Here is a 23,043-nt window from a genome sequence, read left to right on the forward strand (position 1 = left end):
GATGTGCAGCAAGCTAGTGAGTGTGATAATATCCCAGCAGGTTGTCCCAGCGACCGGCTTCGGTCGCAGGTCATTCATTGGGCACACAAATCCTAAATTACATGTCATCCGGGGGTGAGACGGACAGAATTTGTTATTAGACAAAGATTCTGGTGGCCCCCACTTAAACAGGACATAATGGAGTACGTTCAAGCATGTAAAATTTGTTCCAGGAACAAGATTCCCCATCAGAATCCTACTGGACTGCTACAACCCTTAGTCATCCCGCAGAGACCATGAACCCATCTCTCAGTGGACTTACTGGACTTCCTACCTCAAGAGGTAATACCACTGTACACACGGCCGTAGACAGATTTTCTGAGATGGCACATTTCATTACTTTGCCCAAGTTACCCTCCGCCAAAGACACAGCTATATTCATGATAAAGGAAATATTTCGCATTCATGGTCTACCCAAGGACGTTGTTTCAGACCGAGGGCCTCAATTCATTTCTCACTTTTGGAAAGAGTTTTGTCAGATGCTGGGGGCGACGTGAGCCTGACCTCTGGTTACCACCCTCATTCTAACGGGCAAAGTGAAAGAATGAATCAGGACCAAGAGACCTGCCTCCATTGTTTACTCTCACAGAACCAGACTTCTTGGAGCGACCACCTGACATGGGTGGAATATGCACACAACACTCTCCCCACCACAGCCACTGGTATGTCACCATTTCATTGTGTGTATGAATGTCAACCCCCTCTTTTCGAGGTTAACGAGCGAGAAGTAACCGTCCCGTCAACCCACGTTTTGGTGAGACGATGCCGGCGCATCTGGGCTGCAGTTCGGAGCATGCTGAGCCTGAACCAGGCTCGGGCAAAGGCAGCAGCTGATCGCCACATCGCAGGGCGGCTCCTCAGTATTCCCAGGGCCAGAAGTTCTGGCCTCCCTCTCCATGTGCACTCTCGAAAATTGGCAGCCAGTTTTGTGGGCCCCTTTTCCATTGCCAAAGACATTAACCCAGGATCTGATCTGAAACTGCCTAGGTCCATGAAACTCCATCCCACCTTCCATGTTTCCAAACCAAAACCGAGCAAGCCCACTGATACCCACAACCGAACCACCTCCACCTCCACTCCTGGTGGATGGAGGCCCCGTCTACACACTTAAGAAGCTCCTCGCAACGCACCAACAAGGTACCTGGGACTGGAGAGGTCCTGGGTTCCAACGAGCTTCGTTGTGGACAAAACCTTGATCTCGGGGGGGGTGTACTGTCTTGTCTCGTCGTGTCTGTTCATGTGTTTTGTTCACTAGCATCATGTCTCATCTTTCACTTCCTGTTTTATTGTGAAACCTAATTCTCCTCTCATTTCAGACCCTTGACTTCCTGGTGTCCTTCCTGTCTGATTGTCTACCCCGCCCGTTTTGCATTGTTAAGATATGTGAGTAGTCCTAGAGACCCTTGTCGTGTTTGTTAGTAGTTTAAGAGTTTGTTTCCTAGGATCCTTGTGCCTTTTGTTTGTTACTTTGTTGTTGAGAATTTTGAAAGTCTTTTGACAGTTTTGTTTGTTTGTTTGTCAAGAACCTTGCGCCTATTGTTTGTACTTTGTTTGCCTTGCATTTCTAGTTTTGTATTGAGATATCCTGAGTGCGCTTTTTGTTAATAAACCACACTTTTGTGAAACACACTTCTTTTGTGTATAGATTCTGCATTTTGAGTCCTGAACCCTTACGCCTGTGGGATTGTCAGTAGATCCATCGGATGACAAACATCTGAAGAGTGAGAGCATTACACATTTAGGGCTGGTGTTTGATAAACAGTACTTGGTCATAGGAACATTGGCTGCACAGACAGACATTGTTCAAACCCACTACTTTTACTCAAAAGGAACGTACAGAGGCAAACTCATTGAGCCCGGGCAGCATGGCATCATGGATGAGGATGGACGGGTCTCTCTGAAGTTGCTCCAGCTCCTCCTGGAGATGCTGCTTGTCTTCCTCACTGCCGTTCCAGGCGGGCACTGGCTTGAACAAGGCATTGCCTGCAGCATTACGCCTCTCCAGGATCACCACCTGAGTAAAACAAAAAAGCACTCAAGATCTTCTGTACAACAGTTTTTATGGGGGCTTTGGTCATTATGTTAAGTGTCTATTACAAAGATTTCTGTAGAAAATGAAACAAGATCATTAAAAGACTTTTTTGAGTGTCCTGTTTTGTTTTTATGGTGCAATTCAGGAATTACCCTTGAAATTACTTTGTCTCAACTCTGTGCATTAATACATTATTCTCCTGATTATCAAAACAAACATGCTGAATTAATTTCATACAGTCCACATTCTAAAGTGATACCAATTCTTAGATCCCCATAGATGCTGTAGTTTCACAGTGGAACTGGCAGCTGTCGTGTTGGGCATGTATGAGTGAGCAGGCTTGTCAATGTTCTCTTGAAAGACTGGTTCTCTTCACTGGTGTTGATGTATTTGATGTCATCACGTGCCACATTTACCTGCCCGGCAAACAACATGTATGCAGAAATTAATGAACAGAATGCAAATACATAACTGTTACACACTGCTACAAAATGCCAGTCAACCAATCAGTGTTCAGAATTACAACCCACATTCAAATTTCTGAAGCAAGTGCTGTGGCTGATGCCTCCAAATGCTGTGTGTTTATTTTCTAATACATTATTGAAAGAGTATTCTGGTCTTTCTTAAAGTCTGTGCACATTATTCAGAATTCGTTACATTCTCCTTCTTTCGGCTGCTCCCCGCCCAATCCGGCATGGAAAATCGAATTTCTCTGATCTGCATATTTTCCTCCCCAAGAATTCATTATACAAACTAAATAGTATCACATGATCCGAGGCATTGCACACAGATATATAAAGACTGTGATTCCTTATCCAAGACATCCTGCAACTCTACGTGCTGCAAAGGAAACCTCATCTGATCATCACAGCAAGGTAGGGTTTTAATTCTTGCCTTCACATCAGAGTATCAGCTGTTTCGATGTATATACACAGAAAAGGTTCTTGATCTGTTCATTATCAAGTACATTTAGTGTCCACCTGCATCATCCTCTGAAATCAAATAGCATTTTAGGAATTGAGTCTCCTGTAAAGACAATGCAATCGTCTTCATGGTGCATTTTTTTCTTCTCTTTATATCTTTACATAGATGGCATCAGGTCTTTTATTCTGTGTGATCCTCTGTTTGACCAGTGGACTGTGGACTGGAGCAAATGTAAGTAACATGCACAATATAATCATTTTCAATGAGCTAAGGTCTTGTTAAAACCTAAACCCTTAGTCCCACTGCAGCTCTTGACTTTTTAACATGACATTATTAAGAACATTGAAATGAAAATGTGTTTTTGGCAACATGACCACGTCAGTTCCAAGTGTCATTTTTTCTTTGTGTCCACAGGCTCAAGGTTGGTGTTTCCTAGAATTGTGACTGCAGACTCCAAGACTGATAAGTTTCAAAAATGACTTTTCTGCCCTCCAGCTGTTGTTGGACAGTTTTTCTGCTGGGTTGCCCATAAAGTCAGCATTAACTATATTTGTTACGGGTCAAAAAATCATTTCAAATTAGCGCTGGGCTGCCATAGGAACGCTCATTCAACTTGAAGCAAATTTCATATAACATTAATCAGCTGCAGGACTAGAAAACTGGTGGAGATGGTTAAGTTTAGGCAGGAGATAGATGTAGTCTAGGTCAGTGAAATGATCCAGCAGTCTGAAACAGCTGTTGTAAAGCTCTTGTGCCTGAACCTCAGTTATTCCTCCTCATTTACTTTCGCCCACCTCAGCCTCTTATCAGCAGAAGGCACTGACTCCTCCTTGACTTAAAAATGATAAGTTACATTTGGTTTTGAAGCATCCCTTCACTGTGGCTCAGCAAGGAAAAACTATCCTGGGAAAAATGGGGAATATTGTTTTAAAAAGACATGCTTTGGAAGATACCCACATGATTTGGCAGAAGCCTGGCAACATTTACAAACAAACATCAGTGAGAGCAATCTAATTTTTCTCCTGCCATGCCTCTGCCATGCAGGTCCAGAAGAAGGTGGATGCCCTTCTCCATGGAGACAGTTTCGTGACAGGTGCTACGTGGTCAGGTTAAGTGAATTGGCATGGGATGATGCACAGGTACTTTGTGGAGCAATATCAGTCACAACTGCCTCACTGTTGTCATCATCTGTATTCATCACTGCTTGTTCTTACAATAATTATTAAGTCGAGTAAGTCCTCATATGTAGATGGTCTATCCTGTGCCCTCATACAACTAACACCATCTCTATATGACTGTATTTTTCACTTTTCCTGCTTCACTCTTTGATTTGCTCATTAGGCTGCCTGCGCTGCTGCGGGTGGGGATTTGGCCAAAATAGACACCGAAGCCGAAAGGGACTTTGTTAAAGAAATGGTTAAAAAGGGGGCTGGCTCAAACAAAGAAGCTTGGATTGGACAAGTTAGTTCAGCAAAGGTGAGCAACTGAACAATTGATGGGATGTGATGCTGCTATCCCCATGATATTATTTATTTTTTACTCACATTAAAAAGATATTTATCCCTCTTGAGAGTGGAATTTGGACTGCTAGATACACAGAATTATATTAGGAAACCGGGACATTCAATTCATTTTTTAACACTGTTTACCCTCATTGTGTTGGAATGGTGGCAAAAGGTTTCAGCAGTGGTAAAAGATGTTTTTTGAGTGAACTGACCCTTAAAACCCCCTTTTTTTTCAGGAGAATTTCCAACCCAGGAGTGAAGGAAAATATTGCTCTGAGATTAACAGCAAAGGTACACACTGATTATCTCATTATTGTCATTAATTAATTACATTAATTATTAATTATTAGTTCATTTATTTGAATTATGTTTTATTTATACATTAGATTAGAAGAAAAATACACATTTGTTACTTTTTGGAAACTGTAATAGACACTTTTCACTACAATGTGATGTGTCATTGACCAAATGAGGAAAAAAAAGAGACTGAAAGAAATAACATGTTGCCGCTCTAATTGTCTGTTTGTTTTTAATTACATGTAAAGGTAAAGCTGTCTGCTCAGACAAGAAACCTTTTGTATGTTCCAAGCCTCTGTGATGATCCCAGCCATGTGCTGTCACTTCTGCTGCCGTGACAACGTCACTCTCCCACTGACGATGTCACTTCCACCGGGATGTCAAGCCTCGGTGACATCACTCTCAAAAGATCTGTGAACTCTGATTTCATTTGAAGTGAATCAATAAACAGATATATCCTCATCAATAATTTGTCTCCTCTGTTTTTATAAACATCTCAATCCACACCTCAATTTCTATAAAAGTTAAAAAGGAAAAAACTCAGATATTGGTTCATATATAAAAGAGGACATTTCACCTCATTCCCTTCAATCAATTGATCAGTCTGATCAAACCATTTACTTTGGATCTGCATATACAGTATAAAAAGATACATTTTAGTGTTTCACAACCGTAAACTGTTTAACAACTATTACACTGCCAACGCCAGTTATCCAGTTATACAAGAATGGAGGTGATAGCTCATCCTGCTGAGAAGAATTCACCTGCTGACGCGACATCCCCAGGTCTATGAGCCAACAGGAAGAGAATAGGGTCCACAAGCATGAGGTGTGTCACTTCCTTTAGGGCCCCAGAAGTGAGATGCGCCACAAACTGATTCACAAAGAAGCATCCCCAGTGGTCCAGACCTGGCCTCCAGCTTCAGAGGTTGAGACCTATATAGCTTTACAGGAGGCAAAGAAAGGGGATAGATTTGGTGACGCACTTCTCGAGAGCACATACATCTGAAGATGCTTCTCCTACATTTACCTTGAGAGAATGTAGCCTTGACCAGGAGGAGTTGATGTCGTCAGGTGGGTGCCACCGTTCCTCGGGTGTTTCGACCCTTAACCACAACACCCTCTCGGAGGTGGGTCGGCAGTGGTGGCCAAGTCACTGCCCATCTCCTCCTCCTGACTTTAGCTTTACTCCTTTACTCCTCTCTCCTGCTCCATAACCAGCAAGAGGCTCTTTCTGCCTCCCCCATTCTGCGAGCTGCTGCCTTTCTCTCTCTCCCTGTGAGCATCCTCCTCACTGAATAGGCAGAGAATCCTCGACATCCGAACTCAGGAATGGCCATGCTTGCCAACCTTCCCCTTGCAGTTGTGGCAGCAGAGGGGGTCGGGGTGAATGATGGATCTAATTTAGTAATTATTCCAAGAATTTCGATTCGGCCAATCACACCCAAACAGCTAGTTTGAGAGATTGATAGTCAATTTGACAATAGTAACCGACAACGCCACCCCAGGAATTTCACCTGGAGATTTATGCTAACCCTTTCCACAGTAGTTATAGCACACAAGTTCGTTTTACTGATGAAGGCTTGAGACTGGGTCCAGTATAAATATTACATTCATTTTATTTAACAATATGAGTTTAACACAGTTCATCAATAAAATTGTTCTGCACACACATACATTCACGCACTCACCCCTATACCAACCCAACAAAATAAACACAAGAGCAAATAACTAAATTGGCAAATAACTAAATTGGGCTTAACTCATGGTTAAACTAATGAACCACACAAATTATCAAACCCCCACAAAATACACAAAAAAGGACAGACAATTAAATTGGGTTTTAAATCAGGGTTAAATTAATGAACCACACAAATTAACAGAACCAAACCCATGTAAACAAAAGAAAACGGTCAAATAATCCACAGCAGATAAGCAAAGATAATCAGAAATAATCTTGAATTCATCAAAAATAATAAACGCCAATAAACATGCAAAGCAACCAAAGAAAGATGATAATAAAGAAGAAGTAAAGCAAACAAACATGCAAAGCAATCCAAACGTAAGGCAAAGGACTAAGATAATAACTAGTAAAAGTAACAGAACCCCAATATTCATGCAACACAATTAAAAGAGAAACTATTATTAATAAAAATCAGTCCCTTGTTGATTACACTCTAAGATGTGCACAGCCCAGGATAAGAACAGCAACCACCCTAATAAGTGCCGGCAACAGCAACGCTGGAGGTGCAGGGTTGGATGAGTAGAAACAAATAATTGTACAGTAGGTAACGCAGACCGGCAAAACAGCAGGTAACACAGACCGGCAAAACAGCAGGTAACACAGACCGGCATAACAGCAGCTGGCTGACGTGGCGTGCAGAGGGGGCAGGGTTAGAGCCGGTAGAGCGGATTGCACACACGTACCCGTCAGGAGGATGACCATCACAAGGTGAGGAAGAGGAGAGCTCCGCACCGCAGCGACCAACAACCTGCTGATGGCAGCGGATGCTGGATGTCCATCCCTTCTTGTCCTCCTCGACCTATCGGCAGCGTTTTACACAGTGGATCATGCCATCCTCCTGCGTCGCCTGCATTCCACCGTTGGTCTTTGTGACCTGGCTCTGAGCTGGTTCCAGTCTTATCTGGCTGAACAGACCGAGTGAGTTGCCCTTGGAGGTGCTAAATCCTCAACACAGCCTGTCACCTGTGGTGTCCCTCAGGGTTCTGTCCTTGGCCCCCTTTTATTCACCCTATTCATGCTCCCCCTCGGCTGTGTCATCAGCAGGCACAGCATGTCATTCCACTGCTATGCTGATGACACGCAGCTCTACATCAGGATGAAGCCCACCCCGCCTTCAGCCCTTTCACCATCTCCATCTCCAGCCACACTGACAACCTGTCTGGAGGAGACAAAGGCATGGATGAATCACAACTTCCTACAACTCAACAGCTCCAAAACTGAAGCCATGCTGGTTGGGACTCCACATCAGCTACGATCTTCCCCCATAACCTCTATCACCTTTGCTGGTCAGGTCATTCCACTCTCCGCAGCAGTCATCAACCTGGGTGTGAGAACGGACTCCCACATGACGTTTGACACCCACATCAAGCATCTGTGTAAAAACTCTTTCTACCACCTTAGGAACATTGTCAAGCTCCGCCCCGCACTCTCTCTGCCAGATGCTGAGAAACTGGTACACGCCTTTATCTCCTCCAGGCTGGACTACTGTAATGCGCTCCTCATTGGGGTCTCTAGCAAGAGCATTCAAAGGCTCCAATACATCCAGAACAGGGCTGAAGGATCCTGATGAGGGTGCGCAAATTTGACCACATCACCTCCATCCTGAAGTCACTACACTGGCTCCCTGTGGACCTCAGGATTCAATATAAGATCTCCCTCCTCACCCACCAGTGTGTACATGGGAATGCACCAGCCTACCTGAAGGAACTTCTCCTCCCCCAGATTTCCTCACGCACCCTTCGCTCCAGCTCAACCAACCTCCTCAAGGTCCCCAGAACCAATCTGCACAGCATGGGCGTTCGAGTCTTCTGCTCCTCCTCTTCTGGCTGGTCCCAGTCTGTGGAATGCTCTCCCAGACCATCTGAGAGCTCCACAGACTGTGGACTCGTTTAAGCATAGCCTAAAGACTTACCTTTTTACAAATGCTTTTCCCTAGCCTTTTTTTTAATATATGTTACATTGTTTGGTTTGTGTTGTTGTACTGTTTTATGCTTTCTGTAGCACTTTGAGATTTCTTTTAATGTAAAGTGCATTATAAATAAAATGTATTATTATTATCTGTATTTAAATACTTCAATGTGTTTTGGTTCAGACTATCAAACTTTTTTAGCTTTACATGTTTACACCAACACACAGACACACATGGCCTGCTGCCTGCTGGTTCCAATTACATTAACCACAGTGGACACAGTGAAATTCATAGCAATGAATGGAGATGAATCACAATAAACACAGTAGAATTTATCACAATGAAGTAGTTCCTTGGAACTTTTGTGGAAACACAATCTGACTGGCTGTCTGACAAGTAACAACTGAATAATGAAATTTATCAACACTGCTAGCTTGTTTCCCCAACAATAATGATGGTTAAAATGTTTTATAACCATGAGCACACTTGCAAATTCATGACCACCAACTGCATTGCATAGATGATTGTGCAAAATAACACTATGAACTGCACTGAATTTAAGCTGAAGAGAGATCAAGATTCTGTCAAAAATATATCAGCGCTATACCCCCAGAGTCTCCAGAGAGGCAGAGGGTGAGAGACTCAACAGGACAGACACATCGGAAGGGCCAGAATTGAACTACTACTACACAGAGACGAAGGATAAAGAAGAAGACCCCTTCGGATTCACCAGGACACTGCTGGGAAAAGCAAAATTCGGAAAGCTGACAGTCAGTTCCAGATAAGATGCGGAAGCTTTCCTGAGGGAGACCCACAATGACAGCTACAGAGACCAGGTCCTAGATGCCAACCCAAGCATTGTCAGCACAAAGACTCCAGAAAAACAGCACAACATCAATTAACCATCTTGGAAGGAGGTCTGAGAGGTGGTGAAGAAGGCCAGAACAGCCCAAGCGGTATACCCTACAAAGTATATAAGAAGTTCCTGATGCTACTTCGGAGGCTGTGGAAGCTGTTCTGGAGGATTTGGAGAAAGGGCGCCATTCCATCATGCTGGAAAAAGGCAGAGGGATGTTTTGTGCCAAAGGAAGAGAACTTCTTCTGTGCAAAAGTGCCGTTGTGCATGTTGGCTCACTGCCACGCTGTCATTATTATTATTATTATTTCAACACTTCAATTGAACAGAGAAGCCGTTTTACTGTCAGTAACAACTGTGCTTTTCCTCCTCTGACCAGTCAAAATGTCTGCTGTGAAAAGCAAAAAAGCATATAATTAACTCCTAGTTGGCAGCATATTCACAAAATTTTGTTTCTGATACCTTTAATGGCTCTTAACTGTCCTTTGTGGTTTCAAAAAGATGCAACCTTGACAAATTGCAGAAGAAAGACTCCATCAGTTGCACGCACACAACTCCCCTGTACATGCAGGAGGCAAACATCAGCAGAGAAATTAGCGAGTGAATTCACTGAAAGCCACCGATTCATTAAAATGAACAGTGTTTGTCAAAATCATACACACGTGGTTACATTCAAAATTGAAAATTAACGCTTTTTTCCCAACATGGAAATACACGTCTTGATTTACATTTTTCTAAATAATATGAATAGTAATAAGCATAATTTTTGTCCATTCGATTTGGATCACAGAGATTATCAGGGACTGCCACCCAGTGACAGCACAGTAATATGGCACGTTATTTCTCTATAAGATGATGAGAAACGCACATTCTGCGACAAAATATTATTTTCTTTTTTAATTGACAAACATAAAGCATTATATTGCAACCAACAAGAGGATGAATGCACGACTGAAGACCAACTGAAACATATGACAGTAGCAGACATCATCTTTTATACTCACTTCTAAATTCAATATTAACTAAAAAAACAAAAACAAAAAACAAAAACTACAGCATTTGGATAAATCCGTGTGAAACATTCACCAAATTATACGTACTCTTGAAAACAGGTCCAATACATGATTACGTACAATATTTACATAGTACCAACAAAATTGTATGAACAATATTTTTTCACTTAATGGTGACAAAACAAGTTAATAAATCAAGCAAGCACACACTAAGCTTGATTTTACTTTCATGTCAACACAATTCAAGATGATCTGATGATAACATGTCAGTCAATCTTTTTCCATTTGGAAAACATTCAGAAAATGAAATGGACAGCAATTATGTTCATTATGTTTGCTACATAAAGCTACTGGCTAACTGAGGTTCTGAAATAGACCAAGGCTGCTAAATAATTCTTGCGTGCAGCAAAGTACATTTTAAACCACAACCCCAAAAGTTTCTATGTAACAAAACAATGATTTTCTCTTGATGTAATCGCATGATCAGGAAGAACATGAAGAAACCCTTGACATCCATGATAAAAGGCATTGTCATTACAGCAGTATGCTATATTGCACAAGCGAGGCAGCATTCAGGAGATAATATATAATGGAGAAAAGGGGCTGAGATGCATAAAAAAGAGATTTCGTGTTAAAGTCATGCATCTCTATTCACAGTATTCATCAATGGAGACAAAGGTAGTTATCTTGCCTCCTTTAGTGTGTGTGGATGTGATTGATGGTCATGACGGCAGCGGAGGAGGCGCCCTGGTAGATCACCTGGTAGAGCGCATACCATGCAACAAGGGTGTGTCCTGACCGTGGTGGCCTGGGCTCGATCACAGCCCGCAGCCCTTGCTGTATGACATCCCTGTCTCTCCCTGCTTTTCCTGCCTCTCCCCAGCAGTCACCATAATAATAGAACGTAGAAACACCAGGAAAATAAGGGTAGGAGAGTACAGGTGGCCACAGTGATTTTGTTTTCTGTTCACAAGGCTGTAGCAGCAGCATTTGCCTAAATTAAATATACTGTATATAAAACAGCATGCAATGAATGGAAGAGGGGTACGCTAAAGGATCTGACCCACAGTACTTGGACTCAAGCCAAGTTTGGAATATTAACCCAACGTATGTAAATATTAATTATCTCAAGTCCAAGAAAGGCAGCTCTATCCTAACACAAGGGGAGTCTGACAGTGGATAAATACTAAGTACTAATTCGCTTCCATCTACTTACAGGAGGTGATCTTGTCTAGTCCTGGCCAGGCGGGGATGTAGTAGCGCGGCAAAGTGCCTTCCATGAGCCTCTCCATCCACAACCCCAGGCGGTCTAGTTTGTGGTGGATCTGCAGGGTGGATATGCTGCGGGATCGGTTGGATTTGCGCGGTGGGTGGTCGTCGCGGGAACTGGACTTCGACCTCCCCCCTGAAGTACTGCCTTCATCCTCAGATGACTTACTGTCAAGGTCTTCCCCAGTGTAGACGGGCTTAAACAAACAAAGGTACTTCTTGTGGCCGTTAAGTGCCAGCACGTAGCCGGTGTAGTCCATTTTGTGGTTTCCGCAATCATCCTCGTCTGCATCAATCTGCGTGGCGTCCTGGGCGTATTCCAGCAGAGTGTTCATCCACTGGCTGTGCTTGTCGATGTTCAGGAAGGAGAAATGCAGCGTCAGGCTCCTAGGAGAGAGTTGGAAGAATTAATTTGATGAAAAATCTGTCACGATTGACATGATTGTTTCATACACAACAACAATGTTCTTTTCTAACGAATCTTTAGGTTACCCGGTAAAGGAGTAGACCTCTTTGGCAAACTTGCTAAGCAGGATGTTCTTGGAGGCGTCAGTGAGAACCAGCACTATGTTCATGTGTCCCGGCCTCAACTTCACCAAGTTGCTCATGTAAGTGATATCCGTCAGCTCTGTCACCTCCACAAAGTTCTTCTTGGGAGGCCGACTGAAAATCAGGAGCAAAATTAAAGAACTTACAGAATAATGGTCAGTCCTGCACTCTATAAAATATGTAAATAGTAAATTTATTCTTGCCTTGAAGTGCCACCGGTCCCTGGTGACCCATTTTCAGCTTTGGTTCCATCTTTTGCCTTTGGTTTAGTCTGCTTATCATCACTTGAGTCACTGAAAAACACACCAAAAGAAGAAATAAGGTTCTGCCAAAAGAGGACGTGGAGTAAAATTGAATTGCATTTGTACTTTGTTTTCTTTGGCTTGTCTTTCTATCTTCTTTGATGCTATGTCTAAACTAATTCCAGGAGAAGGTGATGTTGCTGGAGTTACATGTTTTGCTGCTCAAGTGAAATGTGTGTGGTGAAACAACCAACCTAAAGGCCTGGATGACAACGGTTCCAAACAAGATGAACAAGGCAGAGAAGATGAGGGACAGAAGAGGCATCATCTCACGCCTGCAAATCATCATAGATGTCTCAGTGCAACAAGACACACTGCATTTGCATCTGCGTGCCATCATAATCTACCTACCTTGCAAGGCAGCTGGATTCGCGAGATCACGAGATCACATAAGATTGTGCGAGATCACGCAAGCCGAGAATCCATCTTGCCAGGAATCAAGTTATGCGTTTGTGGCCAAACAACAGTTGTTTTAGACCAATCAGCGTCCTGTGAGGAACTACTGGCATCTACAAGCAGGCGTGGTTTGGGTGGGACGACAGCCAGAGAAGTGACTGTTTGTTCGACAACAACAATGGCGGCACCTATAGACATTAGCATAAGATGCTACGATAGCATCAGTTATATCAGAACTGAAGAATATTTCTTCACTGAAAGAAGAGTAAAGAGTGATTGGCTGAAGTTAGCCCGTGACAGACCGATGGTTCATCCAATCACCTGCCAAGTATTTTTTGAAAGTGCCTGCTCTTTTCCAAACAGTTTCCAAGGACGACTTCCCAGATGGTTCTGTGTAACAAGCCATCTGGTGCATTAGGTCAGACAGAGGCTAAATGCAAATAAATACTTTTGCAGTGCATCGTCTGACAATTTGAATCTTTCACATCAAATTATTTCATGTACATGGAACTGCTTAGCTGAATCTGAAATAAAACCAGAAGGAAAGAAACCAGAAACCTACCAGTTGTTATGCAGAATATCATCAATGACTTCGGAGAGATAATCGTAAGATGCATAGATCCATCGGATGACAAACATCTGAAGAGTGAGAGCGTTACACATTTAGGGCTGGTGTTTGATAAACAGTACTTGGTCATAGGAACATTGGCTGCACAGACAGGCATTGTTCAAACCCACTATTTTTACTCAAAAGGAACGTACAGAGGCAAACTCGTTGTTGAGCTCGGGCAGCATGGCGTCATGGATGAGGATGGACGGGTCTCTCTGAAGTCGCTCCAGCTCCTCCTGGAGATGCTGCTTGTCTTCCTCACTGCCGTTCCAGGCGGTCACTGGCTTGAACAAGGCCTTGCCTGCAGCATTACGCCTCTCCAGGATCACCACCTGAGTATATAAAAAAAAAAAAACACTCAAGATCTTGTATGGATAACAGTTGTTATGGGGGCTTTGGTCATTATGTTAAGTGTCTTTTACAAAGATTTCTGTAGAAAATAAAAAAAGATCATTAAAAGACTTTTTTGAGTGTCCTGTTTTGTTTTTATGGTGTAATTCAGGAATAACCCTTGAAATTACTTGTCTCTCATGTGCATTAATACATTATTCTCTTGATTATCAAAACAAATATGCTGAATTAATTTCATACATTCCACATCCTAAAGTGATACCAATTCTCAGATCCCCATAGATCCTGTGGTTTCACAGTGGAACTGGCAGCTGTAGCATTGGGCATGTATGAGTGTACCTGGGTTGGTGACTGTGCGCTGTCTTTGTTTTGCATGAGGATGTCACAAAGAGGTTGCTGTAGCCGCTGGTACACATAAGCAAATCTAACAACCTCTTTGGCATTTGTGGAGGCAAATGAGAGGAAGGCCTTGTTCCCAAGAGAAAAGGTCTCTTCGTCACCTGTGATCAGCAGGACACAGTATCTGAGGGGAGGAAGGACAGTGAAGTAACTTAGCAAATGCAAACTAGCAACTAACCGTGTGAACAGATGTGAAAAAATAAAGTATTAGGTTCTCTTACTTTCTGCGTCTATGGAACTGTTTGACAGGACAGAGCTCATCAAAGAGCTTCTGATTGACCAGCCGCGGCACAAGGAGAAACTTGTTGTTTGACATGAACTCGTCAATAATTTGCTTTTTCATTCCTTTGGCCTGCAGAGAACAAACAACCACATTCAGTGAACACAGGTCTAACTAGTTGGTGTATACATAGATAACGGTGAACAGGAAGAGAAAGTGGAGCTACTTTCTTTCCTCAAGCTCCCTGCTGCTGTAATTTACCTGTATAATGTCAGCAGGCTTGTCAATGTTCTCTTTGAAGACCAGCATGGTTGGAGCGTAAGTGTTAATATTGAACTGTTTCTGCAGATTGGCGGTCTCTGAAAGGCCCTGGTCCACATAGCCAAACTGCAAGTATTCCTTATAAGCAAAAGCTGTCAGCTGTGGAGATGCAGAGATAAATTATATGCGGGTTTTTGTTAGCGATGCAGTTACCGTCAGTGGCACCTGAGGTGCATTTCACATTGAGTAACTGCAAGACAAGAGCCTACTTTGTATAGCAGAGGAACTACAGGCACTTGGTCAAACAGGAGAACATGTGGCTTGTTGAGCTCATGCCAGCTGTTCAAGAACTGCAGGTCATTCTTGTCGGTGACCTGAAACCGAGAAAATGCACAATGTTTCATTCATTTTGAATTTACGCCAATCCATCTTCTGGATATCCATTCTAGATCTGTTCAGCAGCATACCAACGTTTTACGTCTTTAAAACAATGTTTAGCCTTCCTTCCTGTAATTGACTGTCTAAGCAATGCTCAACAGAACACTAGCAGATATTTACCCGCTCCACAAGTCTCTGAGGAAGAAGGTCTTCTACAAACTGCCTCAGGTGCTCCTTTGCTACAGCATAATGGAAAAATGTCACTTTGCCATTGATGACTCCAAGTATTGATGGGGTGCGATGCGCACCCAGGTGATTGGCTAACCGTCTCTCATAGCCAACATCCACCACACCTATTCCCACACCTGCAAAGACAGGATATCCACAAACATACACACATCAACTCCCTCTGTGCAATTCCATAGACAGCAGCACTGCTGGGTAACTTTGGATGATTTATGGGCTTGTTCCAAACCTAGAGTCTCCATCTCCTGCACCACCTCCTTCCATACAGGCTCGATGTGGATGCAGCTGAAGCACCAGTCAGAGGTGATCTTTATCAGGTATGGTCTCTTGTAGCTGTCAGGCACCACGTCATTGACATACTGGTTGAAGTGCAATATGTACTTGCTGTCAGCAAAATCCCTGTGGTTCTTGTTGTTGAAGGGAAAGTTGAAGAAGGACTCGTCGAAGTAAAAGCTGTCATGGCGATGACCGTAGCGACCGCTGCTATATGGCTGGGTGTCATCAGTCTGTCCATAACGGTCAAAACTGGCCCGTTTGTCCTCATTGGACAGGATCTGGATTTAAGGTAGAACAAATATCAATATGTCTGATGTATATGTCTATCTTCCTCTGGAGCTTCTTGTTGGCTTCTATCACAGCTTAAATGCACATACATGATACTAAGTGTTATGCACCAGCTGCACAATTTATTGATGAATTCCATTTTTTTAAATGACTAACCTCATAAGATTTTGTTATCTTGATAAACATGTCCTCAGCCCCTGGATTTTTGTTTTTGTCTGGATGCCTTGAGAGGAAGATGCTCATTAGTTAAGAACTGATTGAGGTCCATAAAAACAGGGCAGTGTCATATTAAATGTGTTTACCATTCTTTTGCAAGACGCTTATAGACCTTCTTGATCTCAGCCTGGCTTGCACTCCTGGTAACTCCTAAGATTTTGTATGGGTCCATCTCAGGGCCGGCGTGGGTTGCTCCTGTCAGCAGTACTGAGAGGACAACCACTACAGCCAGCTGCACAGACATCTTTGACCCTGCCATCACAGTTACCTGTAACACATCAGAAGACCTATCACCAATCTGAGGATGTTCAGACCTGAAATTATGTCAGTCTTTAGGTGACTTTCAAATCTGACACAGCCTTCCCTCCATACTGACATTAGCCTTGTAATGATGCACGATGAAGACAACCGGATAGCTAAATAGGATGGCATTATAGCATGCTAACTACAGAAGCTAGGTAAGATGGGTCATATTTGTCAACAACAGCACCAGCTATTACAATATCGTAACCCTGCTGACATGTCACTGGGTTGTCATATTAACGTTATTCATCGAGGATAAGAGCGTCCACGCAGTTATTCCTCATTAGGGTCAGTTGCGTTGCTACAATATCTCGCTGTCTGTCTGTCTGCCTCAACGCAACAGCTCTACGGTCCCAGTCACCTCAAGCAGACGCTGTCAGCCGGTGCTGCGCCACATATTTGTTGAAGGTTTTGATGTTCCTCTGCTTGGTGGTTTACGCTGATGTGAAAAGACAGCGAAATGCAAAGGGTGTGTTCAGCAGCATCCCACAGTTCCTCCCTCCAGGGCGAGCTGACAACCTGCTGCTGCTGAGGAGTAGAGGGGGAGGCACCCAGCGACGAAAGTAACATTGGGATATTGAGTATTCGGTGGAACCTTATGCCTCGTTTATGTGTGCTCGGTGTATTGCTCGTCGCGCCGCGATTTCTAGGTTGACTGTATCGACGTACGTTGGTCGTGTGTGGCAGCGGCGCGCGGTAAAAGAAATCAAATGCACCTCTTTTTTTCCCTCTGTACTCTCAGAATGGACCAATCACAGACAACAGTGATGTAAACAAGGAAATGGCTACCGCAACCGAGCACAAATAAGGGAAATGAAAAGGAAAGTTGTGATATTTGTACAGGAGCAAATATTTATTTCTCTCTCACAAACGGTCATTTTAGAGTAGCGACTGACTCTGTGATCGCAACAAAATTAGTTAGCTACAGCTTGTATGGTATTCCTCTGCCCCTCACTGAGGGCGGTTGTATTGAATGGAGGAAAAATACAAGAAGATTCTCCAGCGCAATAGGATCAATCTCGTGAGAGACTTGGACCCATCAAAACTGTATGATGGCCTCCTTGAAAAAGAAGTTTTCACCCAAGACATGATCGACGAGATAAAGGTAACACTATGCAGGTCCCCACAGTTTCGGGTTAATTGCCCATTGTTTGTACGGTGGTCATAAATGCTCAGAGCAACACTCCATTTAACAATCATTCCATGTAATACTGGTAACACACCTGCATCTGTGTTTCCTGTCAGAGCTCTGGCACCAGACGTGACCAGGCCAGACAGTTAGTCCGGGACTTGGAGACCCGCGGGAGTCGAGCCTTTCCATTATTTCTGGAGTGCCTTCAGGAGACAGGTCAGCACAGTTTGGCGGATCTCCTGCAGAATGAAGCTCCCACAATTCAGCTACAGCCTGCAACACCCACTCAGGTTGTTCGCCCTGTTGTCCAGCCTCTCCCAGTTTGTAAGTGTGCCTCGATTTTTACAATAATTTGTAACTCTCTTTGTTGTAATTTATTGCTCACATGCAGTATGTGCTGTTTGTTTCTTTAAAAGCTTCTCCGATGGATGTGGATAAGCAAAGAAAATATGATGTCCCTGTCTATCCAGTACAGAGGCCCAGTACTACTCCCAGTCCATGTAAGCTATGTCATTAATGTACGTTTTGGTGAGAGTCTGGAAAGTTCCTGTATGTTTACACACATTGATGTTATGTCACAGCACCAGAAAGGGAGTACATTAGACCAAGAATAGCAGGCAGGACCAGACGGGATAGTATTCAGGTGAGCACCATTTATTTATCTCGTACAGTCCATAGAAAGACACAGCCTGCCATATAAGCTTATTATATTTAGCTTCTCTGCTTCCTTTTTCCGTGAATATGTGTGTCAGAGCTATAAAATGGACTCCAGCCCATGCGGGCATTGCCTCATCATAAACAACGTGGAGTTTGAACCTCAGAGCGAGCTGAACAATCGCAAAGGCTCCAACATAGACTGTGACAAGCTGGAGAGCAGATTCCAGGCGCTCAACTTCATTGTGGAGGTGAAGACAAACCTGAAACAAAGAGTAAGACTCACTTCTCTTGCTTCCGTGTCCTTAAACCACATTTAAGCCTTTGAGCCCGTGGCTGTAAAGCTAACAGTCGTCTCCGCATTACAGCAAATCAAGCATGCGCTCTCAGCTTTATCGAAGAAGGACCATTCACAATATGACTGCTGCGTGGTCATCATGCTGTCCCATGGGACTGAGGTAAGACATGTCCTCCATTCGTTTTTCACCCAGTCTCTGGAATTACACATGGCTTAATATTGTACCAGCAATTGTTGAAATGTCAGTAACATGTATACATAATGCTGTCACACCTTTGTCTCTGGCCTACTCGAGTCCAGATCAGGGTGACTCGTAAGACCTAATGAGTGTTTTAATGTTGTGTACAGGTGAGCCACAACCGCTTCCCTGGTGCCGTGTACGGCGTGGACGGACAGCATGTCCCAGTTCAGTATATCACAAACTACCTCAATGGCCAGCATTGTCCCTCTTTACAGGGCAAACCCAAACTTTTCTTCATCCAGGCTTGTGGAGGAGGTAGCTAACCTTGAACACACTGTTGAATAACTCAAAGTAACAAAACAATTGTAAAATCCACAATCCTACTGACAGCATTCAAAGGTTGCACGGGCACTTAAAGTGATCTCAGGGGGAAACCTTTGTGTTTGACCTTGAGGTGAAAGAGACACCGGCTTTGAGGTGTCCCCTGATGAGGTCGAACCATCCATCGGTGGAGAAGATGATCAGACGGACGCCATCCCGATGTCATCCAGCAGCGACTCTCTGAGCATGTCCGATGAACCGGACGCCAGAGCGACTTTGCCAACCCCGAGTGACATTCTGGTGTCCTACTCTACTTTTCCCGGTGCGTGTGGCATTCAAGAATCTGTGTTTATTTCAATCATTAACCCCTTGACGCCTGAATTTATTTTGAATTATATTAAAAAATTAATTCTATGTGTTTTTGCTTTTCAAATTGATCCAAAATTAAGAGGAGTTTTTTCCATAGCACATACAATAGATATAAATTTAGGCAGGTTCACCAACTAGAATAGGGTTCAAACAAACATTATATGTCCACTTTTTTCAATGCTTAAATGTAGTAAAAGCATCTTTTTTGTGTATTCAAAATTCATTTATTTCATCAAAACAGCCACAAAATTGGCTTACAACCATTGCATTGTAACAACAATTAGAACAGGGGTTCTTTCACTCTGACCGGTCCGACGAGAAACCAGTGCTTGCAAAAAGTTCCTAGGTGTGTGTTTAATATGCACAAACTGGCATTAGAGGAATGCATGCGCGATTCAGCTGCAATGTGAATTAAAGCGGTATGATGCAAATTTGCGACAATCAGCGTCAAGGGGTTAACCCAGAGCTATAGAGAAACCTGACTTGCTGTGTATGTCTCCCTAACGCCACTTTGACTGCGGAACTAAAACAGGATACGTTTCTTGGAGAGACACCCAGTCGGGCTCCTGGTACGTCGAGACACTGGACCGTATTCTTGAGGAAAATGCTGCTACCGATGACTTGGTCACCATGTTGATGATGGTGAGCTTCTTTTACGATACCAGCAAAACTAGCTGGGGCTCTGTTTGACAGTCTTGACTTTTTTAGTTTAAACTTTGACACATCTGATTATTGACTGTGCTTATTTCCAGGTTAACCATGAAGTTTCCCAAAACTCTGCAAAAGGGCTCTACAAGCAAATGCCTGGTTCATTTAACTTCCTTCGCAAACTTCTCTACTTTCAAAGCCAAGCATAGCGGAGAACTTCAGCTTAACACTTCTGCGTTCAACTTTCATGCAATTTCAGTCTATTTTAATGCCGTAAGGCATGATTGTAATTTCTTTTGATTATGTTATATTTGATTATGATATTAAGAGTTGCAAAGTCAATGAATTTGCCACATTGTGGTTGTACATTTACTGACACAATCATGTCTGTTTGTTTGTCATGTCTTGCTGTATTTTTAATAGTTGGTAACTTTTCTAAATATACCTATTGGGAGTAGGTTCTATCTTGTAAAGAAAATCTATAAAAAAAATATGTTAAAATGTGGTTCAGGTTACTTTTTTTATATAATTGGTGTCTTATCAAAACGTAGCAGATGTCAGTGTTCAAAAGTAGACAGTGGAAAATTGATGATTACTTTTATTTCAAGTCTCTTTAATACACTGATTTTGTTAACAAAATGGCAATTTTGTGGAGGTTATTTTGTGAAAGTGGAGTTAGAGGTGAGGAAAGACTTTCCATTAACTAGATAGTTGGGAAGTATTGACACACAGCTACTATACTCTCCACCCTCACGTAAATCTCAACCCACCAGCGGTGTTAGTGGTACATCTCTCTGAAAGGCGGACGGAAATTCTACATATTATATGACATTATGTTTTCAGCATTAACATACATCCTGTAGTCATCATACATAAGCGTGCTAGTGTTGCTGTGTGTGCTACCACTGAGTTAAATTATGTGAGGCTGCAAGTGATCCAGTAGGTTGTGTTTGTGAGTCACAGAAGACTTGAGACCTCACAAACACCTTCAGTGTGTCTTTTAGTTTCCTCCACTGCCACCAGTGGTCGCCATTAAATTAGATTTGCTGGTATTTCATTTGTATGGCCACTGCCTCAGGTTAACACAGCCATTGTGTTGCTTTATTGTTATGTCACTCGACCTACAGAATAAGAGACACTTCAAATAAATGTCAGATGGAAAATAACTTTAAATGAAGTGTTTTGGAAATTACTTTTAGCCATGCCGCTAGCATGGCCCTCAGGACGGCAGCGTCGATCTGTCAGTCCGCCACTTTGGTCCAGTCTGAAAAATCTCATGGTTAGATTGCCGTGAAAGTTGGTTAAGTCATTCATGGCCCGCAGAGGATGAAGTCTACTGAGTCTGGCCCCCATGAGGTTTATATCTGCGGCTTTTGGATTTCAATGAAGTTTGGCACAATTATACAGAGTGCCCAAAGGATGAAGCCTAATGTCTTGTCCATATAAATAAATTCTGGTTTGTCAAACATCTTGGGGTATTCTGTTTGGTCAGCAAATTCTACGATGGAGCCAATGAGGATTGTGCTCCCATCTCAGGCCCAATCTGGTATACCTTGACCCTTGTTTTTTTGGTTTGTATGTTTTTTTCAAACCATTGCAAACCGACTCCTCACATGCCTCGTCCCCAGACTTGTAGGCGCCAATGTTTTCCACCCAGTTTGGAGACTATTTGTTTTTTTTCTCCCACTATGCCTGACGTTTTCTGAAACATGTCCTGCACATGACTCTCCTTTTCTGCACTCGCATCTGTTTCTCTCTGATATAAATGTACACATCAGTGTGTAAAGTACATTTATATGCATTACCTACGTTACCTGTAAGCAAATACATGTACTGCATTACTACGCAGCGTGTCACCACTACAGTTTATTCAGCAGGAAACTTTCAAATTTGATGATTAAAATAACTTCAGGAGATTCGTTTCCTTGTATTCTGCAGTTACCGTAAATCGCAACAAAGCAAGAAGCCTGTCCTGGCCCCAAATCTGACTTTTGAAATGTTACATCAGCACTTTTTCAGCCCCAGTTTAACTTTGTGAAACATCTTAAGTCAGTTATTCAGCCTTGTTTTTTTTTCCAATTGATAACATTTCCGAACGCCACCCCTTCTTATCTTTTCAGCAGCTGTAACAAATTCTGCATTTTTTGTCTCCTAGTCAAGAGGCTGCAGCACAGTTACAATTAAATGGCTTAACCAAACTGACTTCCTGTCAGACTCAGGATTCAATTCAATGCCCCTCTAATAAATCCTTCTAGCATCTATAAAAAATAAACTACAAGTGTTTGTGGAGACCAAATGCTCAAACTGTAAAAATATTATTAAGAATCTTTTACTGACCGCGTCTGTTTTTATGCTTGGATTACTATCTAACAGTACTGTGCCTTCTTCAGTGCTGGCAGCAACCTGTCTGCTTGTCAGAGCTGGAATATATTTTCACCCATGTACCTTAGTGTTAATGCTTCCACATTTGTTTTTAGGTGTCCCACAGAGAAAGTTACCACCTGTCAATGCAACTATGTCCGTCAACTGAGCTGTGGTATGACTCTGTTTACTCTCAAACTTTCTTTCCAGCCGTGCCACTTATTTGTTTTGGCAGCACTAAAGAGCTGGCTTGGTTTGCCGGTGAGGTTCATGTGATCATTTTAATTGCTGTGTGACAGATATCTGCGTGATCAGTGAGGGAGAGACTGCTCTCTGAGGCACACTGCGGATGTCCTCAAGAGAAGGTACACACCTGTGTTAACTAGCTTTTTTTATTGTATTATTCTTAAGCTTCATTATGAAAACAGTGACTAATTCGTCACAGAACGTGGACAGAATTAGTCTCTTACACTGGGTCCAATCACAGCGCTGCAGTATATTCCAGTTTTGTCGTGATTCTGCGTGAGTCGTGGTCTTTGTGTTCTCCCTGCAGGTGTGAAGGGAAAAAGGTGTGTGAACTAAGCCCAGATGTTTCCAGAACATAATCCCTGCAGGGATGCCTTTAAATATCTGCAGACCACGTACACCTGCCTCCCAGCAAGGATGAAACTAAAGCACAGCTGCAAAACCCTGAACT

General features: G+C 42.9%; 2 protein-coding genes and 1 long non-coding RNA gene across 4 annotated transcripts; 2 read left to right on the forward strand and 1 right to left on the reverse strand.

The window, feature by feature from the left end:
• Nucleotides 1–3,162: 3,162 nt before the first annotated feature.
• On the forward strand, nt 3,163–4,135 carry LOC121612186. The gene is made up of 3 exons (XR_006007139.1): nt 3,163–3,226; nt 3,410–3,416; nt 4,040–4,135. It is a non-coding gene; the product is annotated as an uncharacterized LOC121612186 (long non-coding RNA).
• Nucleotides 4,136–10,256: 6,121 nt separating this feature from the next.
• LOC121612727 (dnaJ homolog subfamily C member 16-like) lies at nt 10,257–17,656 on the reverse strand. 2 transcript variants are annotated; one of them, XM_041945797.1, is made up of 15 exons: nt 17,606–17,656; nt 16,166–16,347; nt 16,020–16,086; nt 15,529–15,853; nt 15,234–15,418; nt 14,945–15,049; nt 14,676–14,834; nt 14,416–14,546; nt 14,135–14,318; nt 13,597–13,776; nt 13,397–13,473; nt 12,633–12,713; nt 12,340–12,429; nt 12,080–12,250; nt 10,257–11,974 (listed from the first exon to the last, which is right to left on the reverse strand). In XM_041945797.1, exons 1-15 carry the CDS (start codon nt 17,609–17,611, stop codon nt 11,527–11,529), a joined length of 2,391 nt encoding a protein of 796 aa, XP_041801731.1. In that variant the 5' UTR covers nt 17,612–17,656; the 3' UTR covers nt 10,257–11,526. The 2 variants fall into 2 exon arrangements, with proteins under 2 accessions (XP_041801731.1, XP_041801732.1); XM_041945798.1 differs by lacking the exon at nt 17,606–17,656 and adding an exon at nt 16,744–16,872.
• On the forward strand, nt 17,169–21,453 carry casp9 (caspase 9, apoptosis-related cysteine peptidase). Its single transcript, XM_041945799.1, has 10 exons — nt 17,169–17,487; nt 17,628–17,838; nt 17,931–18,014; nt 18,096–18,157; nt 18,267–18,443; nt 18,537–18,626; nt 18,815–18,962; nt 19,102–19,290; nt 19,870–19,979; nt 20,090–21,453. Exons 1-10 carry the CDS (start codon nt 17,356–17,358, stop codon nt 20,192–20,194), a joined length of 1,308 nt encoding a protein of 435 aa, XP_041801733.1. The 5' UTR covers nt 17,169–17,355; the 3' UTR covers nt 20,195–21,453.
• Nucleotides 21,454–23,043: the final 1,590 nt, after the last annotated feature.

Source organism: Chelmon rostratus, chromosome 10 (assembly GCF_017976325.1).
Source record: "Chelmon rostratus isolate fCheRos1 chromosome 10, fCheRos1.pri, whole genome shotgun sequence".
Classification (NCBI taxonomy): Eukaryota; Metazoa; Chordata; class Actinopteri; order Chaetodontiformes; family Chaetodontidae; genus Chelmon; species Chelmon rostratus.